Here is a 9,644-nt window from a genome sequence, read left to right on the forward strand (position 1 = left end):
CCACCCCCCATATGTATTTCCTTTTTCAGCTGTATATTTGACACTAGATTTTCTTCACATTCTTCAGTGGGAACATTAACACAAGATTAAATGCAAAAAGCACTGGTACCAGCTTGGGCAACTTAGTGATTTAGCGAGAGACTTGGACACTGTCCTACTGTGAGAAAGGGCTGGGGATACAGCTTAGTGCAAAGACCTGGGTTCATTCCCTAGTAGTGGGGATAAAAAAGTGAGAAGCAAAAAATAGAATTTACCTTTTAAGCCAAATTACTAAGAGATTTATAAAAATATAGGTCATTCTTTGTACCACATTTTTATTTTCTTTCAAGCTTTAGCTGTTTTAATAAAAATAATTTTTTATACAAATATACTTTGGTTTGTTAATATGTGCTAAGCAAGGTTGAATATTGCTGCCTTATGGATAGGCAAATTTCACAAATTACTTGTTTTCAGGACTTGTAAGACGAACATATTAACAGTGAGCCTATGGCAGTTGAGCTGCAGCCACGTGTTTGTCGTCATTGAAAGCTCTTAAAAGGTTTGCTCTCACTGCCTTCACAGGTGAGAAAATTGAAGCTCCGAGAGGATGAGGCCGAATCAGGATTTATTTATTCTTTTCATTCAAAACTTAATGGATGCCAGCTAAAGTTTGTTTTGGCTCAATTGAAATCCACAGAATACCTAAGAACTTTTCTTAATTCTGCTGCGTGAAAGCACAAACATGTTGAATCTAAATTAAAACACCAATAAGTTTGAATTTGATAGCTTTGTCATTTGTCAGAAATTGCAAACCAAGGATTTTGAGCTCTTTAAGAACCTGGTTGAGGCCAGGGGTGGTGGCGCATGCCTGTAATCCCAGCACTCCGCAAGCTGAGGCAGGAGGATCTGTGAGTTTGTGACCAGCCTGGGCTACATAGTGAGTTCCAGGTCAGTCTCAACTACATAGTGAGACCCTGTCTCAAAAAACCAAAAAAAAAAAAAAAAAAAAAAAGAATCTGGTTGCAAGTTTCATTCATCTAATTCATTTTGACATATATGAGATGTGATTGAAACTACTATGAATGCTTAAATTTAACAAATGTATTACAGTAAAAGGCATTGCCATTAATCCCCCTCAAAATACCGAGTCTCACTTTGAGCAATTTATCCTGTTCTTGCCACTTTTTTTTTTTTTTTTTTGAAGATAGGGTCTTGCTACATAGTCAGGCTGGCCTTGAACTTGTGATTCTTCTGTCTCAGCTGCCTGAGTGCTGGGATTACAGTCATGTGTTACCACGCCTAACTTCTTGCCACTTTCTTTTTTAAAAAATTTTTTTTTAAATTTTGGTTTTTTGAGGCAGGGTCTCACTGTGTAGTTGAGACTGACCTGGAACTCACTACTCAGCCCAGGCTGGTCTCGAACTCACAGCAATCCTCCTGCCTCAGCCTCCCAAGTGCTGGGATTACAGGTGTGCACCACAACGCCCAGCTTCTTGCCACTTTCTGAAGCAGTTCAAGAAGTCCTTTTTTGTGAGGATCATTCATGGTGGTGGTGTGGCTGCCTCGATGTACTGCATCAAATGAAAACCATTTATCTTTCCCAGTCATTTTCACTTGGGGAAGAGTTAGAAGTCGAATATGCCCACGTGAACAGGGTAGATGTGGTCATACTGTAACATTTTTAGGAGCCTGGCTTTCCATTGAAAGGCACTTCACAACAGTATTCACTGCATTTTTGATTACACCTTGTAAAGGGACTCATGAACTTCCACACCAGTTTCAGAAAATGGCAAGAATGATGGGGAAATTGTGTTTAAAGAGGGGGAGAGTATTTTGAGGGGTATTAATGACAATGTCTTTTACTGTAATACGTTTTTAAAGACATACACTGTGTTTTTTGATAACAGCGTTAATCTTGAAAACACCATATTTTATAGTTTTAAAAACATTTTCACATAGTTCCCTTTGTTCCTGAATACAGTACTAGGGTGGGAGTGGTAGGTAGAAGTCTTTTACAAACAAAAAGTAGTTTTATAAAGCTGTTCAAAGCTAGTCAGCAGATTTAAAGTCAGAGAACTTAGGCCTTTTGAACCCTTAATGATAGAAACTTTGTGATTTAAAGACTGGATTGGAGCATTGCACATTAGCACAATTTTCTCAGCTTGTCACTGCTACTTGACAGAAGTGCTCTTTGTGTGTCTGTGTCAGTGTTAGTGAATGTGTGCAAGAAGATTTTATGTATTTTGGTTTTGGGGGTGAGGAATTGAACTCAGTGCCTCTACCTGCTCTGCCACTGAACTCTACCCCCAACTTAGAAGATTCTTTTTTTTAGAAGATTCTTAAGGGCAAAGATTTCATGTTTTCTGTGTTCCAGTGATGCAGCAGAGAGCCTGATATTTCATAAATGTTAATTAAGTGGGTAAACAGGGTTACCCTTCAATTGCATTTGAAATAAAATAGAATGCACTATTTATGTTTGCAATTAACTACATAATTATTTATGTGTGTCTGCATAGTTGTCCTCCTGAAAAGGATGAATGTCTAGTTTCTCTTGTGCTGGGGATAGAACCTGGGCTTGTGTGCATGCCAAGCAAGTGCATCTCTACCGAGCTGCATTTGCAGCTCTCTGGTCTCTTTTTACCCTAGAAAATCCTTGGCTCTTTAAAGTTGTGAAAACATTCCTGCAGGAAATATTTGATGTTTATTTTCAAGGTATTGGCTGAGACACAAAGATGAAAAACATTTTTAAGGGAAGTAGTAATGTCTCACGTGTTTAAAATGTACTTCAGTGAGGTGGCAGTTATAATTAAAATTGTAATTAACTTTCAGAAACCTTCACAACTTTGGTTTTTTCCCAGTATGCTATGCTGATTTAAAATGACTTTGAGAAGCCTGTCAGAATTCTGAAAGAATGTATTGTGATGACATGCTAATTTTCATTAAGTTGTTACATTTCCTTGTATGTCTACTCACCAAACCTGAGAATTTCTGAAAGCTTTTGTTGAGATATAATTGGCATATATTAAACTGCAGTCATGTGTGTGTGTGTGTGTGTGCATGTGTGCATGTGTGTGTGTGCGACTGGGGATTGAACCCAGGGCTTTTTGTATGCTAGGCAAGAGCTCTCCCCTTGAGCTTTATCTACAGTCCTGAATCAGACACATTGATAAAATGAAAATCATCACCTCCATCAAGGTAGTAACTATATTAGCCTGGAAATGTAGTCTATAAGTAGGGGATAGACAATACCTTGGATTTGATTCCAGTATTGCAAAAACAAAAAACAAAACAAAAAAACAACTCAGGTAATGAACATGTACATTAGCTCCCAGAATTTTCAGGAACTGCTTTGTGTTTCTCCCTTACACCTTTCAGAGTCCCCAACCCAATACCCAGACAACTGCTGACCTCATACAACATTTTAGAAAATGGAAACTGATACTTAGTGACATGATCTGTTTGTACCATTGATGTTACGAAGGGGAAAAATTGCCAAAGTATTCCCTCCTTTTTTTTTGTTGACCTGAGTTACTGTTGTTGGCCTGTAGTAGAAACTATGCAGCAGTAGCTACCAGCTTGCTTACTATAATTGCTAGAAAGCAGTGAGACCCATTAATACTCCACCCTCAAAATGTCTGCTTTTCCTTTTATCTTCTCACATATTGTATGCATCTATGAAATAGTCTTTTTTTCCTTTTATAGATTGTGATTTCTTAATGTATTTGTGCTTTTTAATTGCATTTTTGACCCAAATTTGTCTTGGGATACAGTTGTCTGACGGTACTTTACAAATGATCCTTTATGCCTGTGTAGAAGTATAAGCATTTTAAGTATTACATTTTTTGGGGGGTGTAGGGATTGGAGCATTTGTTTTACTTATCATTTTTATTTTTTTATTTTGGCAGTACTGGGGATTGTACCTAGGGGTTTGCATGCACTCTTATCACTGAGCTATATCCCCAGCCCTCTTCAATGTGAGTTCATGTGTTTTAGTTGCCCAGGCTGGCCTTGAACTTCCAGTCCTTCTCCCATAGCTCCTGAGTAGCTGCAATTACACCATCTTTTACACCATCTGTAATCTTCTAATCTTATTGAGGGTTTTTTTTCCTTAATTTTTTTCTTGGTCATGGGCTTCACCTTCATAACCTTTTAAGGTTACCACTGTGAAGATAAAACAGTGAGTGAAGTTAGTTGACATTATTTAACTGTATTTTTTCTTTGTTGTGCTGGAATTGAGCCTGGTGAATTGCACCCACTAGGGAAGCACCCTGCCTGCAACACCTCCAACTGCTACTTAAGATTGAAATTTTTAAGTTATGTAGAGTTTTGGGTGATTTTAGTTTATGTGATGTTTCTCCAAGTTTATTATGCTAAATAATTAAAATCTGGTTTTATGAAAGATAAAGATACAATCTTGAAAAATGAGTGTTTTGAACGAAACTAAGCAAAACTCAAGTTACTAGTCCTGGGGAGTATCCATATTTTCTAGAAGCTTGCCTGGCCATAAAAAGATCACTTTCAAGGAGATGAACACACTCAAAATTGATTCTGTATTCTTAGATATGTAGTTTTATTCCAAGGATTTTGTCATTTATCCCTAATTCTTTTTCTGCTAGTAATTGGAATATTTTTGGAAAGAAGAGGGAAGATTCAGCGCTGAGCTTTTTTGTCTGACACAGCTCTAACCTAGTGAGATACTAGTTCTTAAAGCTACATCTATATTTTAATGCACATCAGCTTTAATATAAATGTTAAGGAAAACATAAAAAAGGTTTGATATACTTTTCCTTTTAAATAGATGAAGAACTTCCTGATTACATTATGGTGATGGTGGCCAACAAGAAAAGTCAGGACCAAATGACAGAGGACCTGTCCCTGTTTCTAGGGAACAACACAATTCGATTCACCGTATGGTATGTTTCCGAATATCTATGCCTCACACCACAGTTTGCAGAGTAGGTGTTTTGTCTGGAAAGCAGTTTGACAGTCATTAGGTCAGCATGGAGAGGCAGTTTGTAAGTGATGAGGGCACAGCCTTTGGAGCCAGTGCAGGTTGAATCATGGCTCTGTATCTTGCTGTATTTCTCCGTCCATAAATGGAAACAGTAAAAGTCCTCTTTATAGAATTGGGGGGGTTAAATGAGCTAACATATAAAAGTGCTTGCAGTCTGTCTGTAAGGAGGCCCTATTGTATGTCAGCTGCAATTTGTTTCCTTTGTAAACTCTATCACTCCTTTTCCCCAACCAGAACCAAGCACCAGCTGTAGTTTGGACTGGATGTATTTCCTGTTTTGTTTTTTCCAAGTTACCTTGTAAGGGGCAAAGCTTTTTTGTATTCTATTTAAGTTTTTGGCTTTTCTCATTTTTAAAATTCATTCTTTTCATTTGATCAATGAAATTTTCCATTGTCTTTAAAGTTTGGAATTTTAAAACAAGCAGCCTTGTTTTTTTTAGAATAGATTACTCTTAAAATTTGAAGTGTCCTTTTCTGAACCACATGGGCTTTTAGTTGAGAATGCTGACTAAAACCGTAATATTCAGTTGAAGAAAGCCAGGTCTTGATATCGGGTTTGAGATAGAGTGAGAATGGGAGATGATGATACAGCTGAGAATAGAGGCAAGAAACATTCACAGGAGCTCTTCGATTAGGAGCAGCCAGTTATAGTGAAAGTTGGAGGAATGGAGTAGTGTGGCAGAAGACTTGGGTAACAAATAGGCACTAAGCAGAGATGAGGCCTATTAACATATTTCCTTAACTCAAAACTCTGTGTCTTTGTCCTAGCAGGCAATTGTATACTTTATAGCTGTTGTGCAGCTACCTTGGAGTTCCTCACGGAATTCTCTGGGTTTATATGTTAGAGTTAGGTCCTCACACGTAGGGCTTTAGTGGCCTAACCTACTTAGGGACAGTTTATTTCATTGCTTACCAAGTAAAAGTGGTCATTGTGCTTTAGTCTTCACGAGTGCAAGTATTTTTTGTTTTAATAAACAGTTTTCATGACCAATCATCTAGGATTTGAGTCCAGCTTCTTTTAGATGGGAAATTGACCCGAGTACATGCTTTATCAGATAACTTGATGGAATACTTTAGAGAAATTTATTAAACAAACATACCATTCACTGGATCTGAATTTAAGCTAAAATTCAACTTCTTGTCCTTGCCACAAATTCAGTCCTTTAACGTGGAGGTATCTTTGTTGTGGTACTTTGTTTTCCTAACAACGTTTATTAACACCAGCCCCAGACTACCATGATTTTTTTGAAGCCCTGGAATAGTTGTGTCTGTTGGTGTATGCCATTGGCACGTGACTAGGGTTCTCAGTGAGAATTCTGGTGTTTAGGAGAGCCTCTTGGAAGGACTATAGGGCAAATTTGAATATAGTTGCTAAAATAGGCAAGCAGGGTTATGGCCTATGTTTGCTTATAGCAGTTATTTTGAAAATAATAGTTGCAGTGAAATTTTATACCATCTTCTGAGATTAACTTTTTTTTAAAGCTGTCTAAATTAGGTTGCCCAAAACCATGTAAGTAGTTAAATATAAACTGCTGGTCTAAGGGTGAAGTTGAGTGGTGAAATGCATACTTAGCATGCTGAAGGCTCTAGGCTGAATCCCTGTCAAAATAAGAAGTAAAAAAAGTTGATATTGAACCCTTAATGATAATAAGCATTATTACATAATTTTGTCTCACTGGAAGCTCTATTCAGTCTTTAGTCCTCAGGAAGCAAAGTGACATTTTTTGTAGACCCAGCTTCTAGTCAGAAGATATCCTTGCCCTTGTTTGTTTTGTTTTGCTTTGATGGTGGATTGAGCCTGAGCCTGTGCATGCTAAGAGCTTGCTCTGCCAGCAGGCTGTACCCCCAACCCCATTTGGGCTTGTTTGCAGAGGCTAGATGGTAAAAATAGTGAAGAAAAGTAATGATTTTTGATTGGCTTCTGTAATATTTATAGTTTTCTTTTAGAATGTGAAACTAGAAAGTTAATTTTAATATCTTTATACATTAAATACTACCATATATCAATATTTGTCTGGATAAAATGTCACATTTAGAGTGGCAGTTGAAATAAAATCTTAAGGGAGGCTTTATTTTTTTGTTTTGTTTTTTTTAGGCTTCATGGTGTATTAGATAAACTTCGCTCTGTTACAACTGGTAAGATTTATAAAATTGAGGTTTGTTTGGAATTACCATTTGCTGTAGCATCTGATTTCTTTTGAAAGTCATTTGTGCTGTTTCAGAAACACCTGCAACTTTGAAAGGAGTATTCATTGGAACTTTGTAAGATAGCACAATTTTATGAGCAGTAAATTTATTCAGTGATAATTTCAGAGTGTGTGTGTGTGTGTGTGTGTGTGTGTGTGTGTAGGTGGGAGTGGGAGCAGTGCAATTTATCCTAAGGAAAAGATTATAGATGTGTGCAGAGGTTTAACTCTCACTGTGTTATAATTGAAAATTACTTCACATCCAGCACTAATAAATTAAACACATTATTTTATTACTATGTATGGAATAGCATTCAGGCATTAAAAGTAACGTGGAGTAGCGAGAACACACACTATATAGATCCATATCTATATACTCTTCCTCAAAACTTAGCCTTTGAAGCTGGGTGTGGTGGCACACACACATATTCTTAGCCACTCCAGAAGCTCAGGCAGGAGGATTGTTTGAGGCCGGCCTGGGCAGCTCAAACAGTAAAAAGGGCTGGGGAAATAAGTCATTGCATGTGGCCCTGTGTCGAGTCCTTAGTACTGTACTACAAAAAGCAAAAAAAAAAAAAAAAAAAAAAAAAAAATTAAAAAGGAGCTGGAGGTGCAGCCCAGTGCAAAGCTATGGGTTCAATCTTTAGTACTGTTAAAAAAAGAAAAAAAAAAAAAAAAAAAAACAAAAACCTTTGAGGTAATTGGTTATTTTATTTGTATTTTCAAACCTCTACAATGAGCATATATTGCTTTTGAATTAGTCATCAGAGAGGAAAAGTTTTAAAGTAATTAAAGTAGATTACAAAGATGATGTATTTTTCTTTCTAGAACCCTCTAGTCTAAAGTCTTCTGATACCAACATCTTTGATAATAATGTGCCTTCAAACAAGAGCAGTTTCAGTCGGGGAGATGAGAGAAGGCATGAAGCTACAGTGCCTCCCCTTGCTATTTCTAGCACTAGACCTGAAAAAAGAGATTCCAGAGTTGCTACAAGTTCACAGGAGCAGAAAACAAATATGAGGTATTTTTCATGAAAATAACATATATTTTTTGTAATGGAATACCTTTATTTTTGCACATTTGACAAAGAGGTTTACAGTGAGCAGTCATTTCAGTGGAAAACAGCAGGAATATCAGCTCATAAAAATTTTAAAAGTAAACGTTATTTGCTGGGTGTGGTGGTGGGTGCCTGTAATCCCAGCCTGTGGTGGGCAGGTGGATCACCATGAGTTTGAGGCCAGCCGTGGCTACGTAGTATCAGACTAGCCTGAACATAGTGAGTCCCTGTGTCATTTTTTGAGGATTTGGAGGTAATTGATCAATTTGATTGTGAAATATTTTCATATTTGGTAGACAGACTTATGATGATGGAGCTGCAACCCGACTAATGTCAACAGTGAAGCCTCTGAGGGAGCCAGCACCCTCTGAAGATGTGATCGATATTAAGCCGGAACCAGATGATCTCATTGATGAAGACCTCAATTTTGTGCAGGAGAATCCTTTATCTCAGAAGAAACCTACAGTGACACTCACCTATGGTTCATCTCGCCCTTCTATTGAAATTTATCGACCACCTGCAAGCCGAAATGCAGAGAGTAGTGCTCATTTAAACAGGTTACAATTTCAGCAGCAGCAAAGCAGTATTCATGCTGCCAAGCAGCTGGATATACAGAACAGTCGGGTATATGAAACAGGGCATTTATGTGAACCAGAAGTGCTTAACAGCTTAGAAGAGACTTATAGTCCCTTCTTCAGAAACAACTCGGAAAAAATGATTATTGAGGTTTGTATATATTTTTAAATCCTGGCTTGTTAGGCTGAAGTTTGGCAGTTCTTGATACTAAACAGTATGTGAACTAACTAAACATGTTGCACACTTATTTTAAATTGATTTTTCTGCTTCACCAGCCTCTCCATGGCTGGCTTCTGAAGAGATTTTATATCGCATCTTCATACCTTGTTAGTATTTTCCACATTTGAGCTAGTCACCCTTACATTATAATTTTGGGGAGAGAGGGTAGCTTTAGATTGTTTAGCTTTAGATTGTTCATGGTAATTGCTAGTAAGCAACCAGGTAACTCCCTTTTTTAAGTCTGACATTTGACTATTTTTACCTCAGTAATTTTAGGAGGAATGTTAGGTACTTGCTAGTGAACAACCATGTTACTCCTTTTTCTTAATTTCTTTGATTTCTGGCATTTGAAATAGTTTTATTCATATCTTATAATTTTGCCTGTGATGGTTAGGTAGATTTTAGATTGTTCATGGTAACAATTGACTTAATACTGCTGTGTGTAGCTGTTTATAAAATGAATATAAAGCTATTTGAGGTATTTACATTTTTATAAAAAGCCAGTAAGTGGGCTGGGGATTTGGCTCAGTGGTTCCACCGCCTTCCTTGCAAGAGCAAGGACCTGAGTTCGATCCCTGGTACCAAAAAAAAAAAAAAAAAAAAAATCCAAGGG

The 9,644-nt window shown here is 37.3% G+C and overlaps 1 protein-coding gene across 9 annotated transcripts in view; it reads left to right on the plus strand.

Annotated features, from left to right (window-relative positions):
- Positions 1 to 9,644, plus strand: part of Zc3h14 (zinc finger CCCH-type containing 14) — a 50,770-nt gene that overhangs the window by 2,962 nt on the left and 38,164 nt on the right. For 8 of the 9 annotated variants that reach the window (XM_010616266.1, XM_019206352.1, XM_010616269.1 and 5 more), the window contains exons 3-6: positions 4,778 to 4,892; positions 7,089 to 7,129; positions 8,008 to 8,200; positions 8,533 to 8,962. In XM_010616266.1, the coding sequence (XP_010614568.1) occupies positions 4,778 to 4,892; positions 7,089 to 7,129; positions 8,008 to 8,200; positions 8,533 to 8,962 (779 nt within the window). The remainder of the gene's footprint in view (positions 1 to 4,777; positions 4,893 to 7,088; positions 7,130 to 8,007; positions 8,201 to 8,532; positions 8,963 to 9,644) is intronic. The other variant, XM_010616268.1, reaches the window with a different exon arrangement.

Source organism: Fukomys damarensis, unplaced genomic scaffold (genome assembly GCF_012274545.1).
Source record: "Fukomys damarensis isolate Sample0158 unplaced genomic scaffold, DMR_v1.0_HiC HiC_scaffold_21, whole genome shotgun sequence".
Classification (NCBI taxonomy): Eukaryota; Metazoa; Chordata; class Mammalia; order Rodentia; family Bathyergidae; genus Fukomys; species Fukomys damarensis.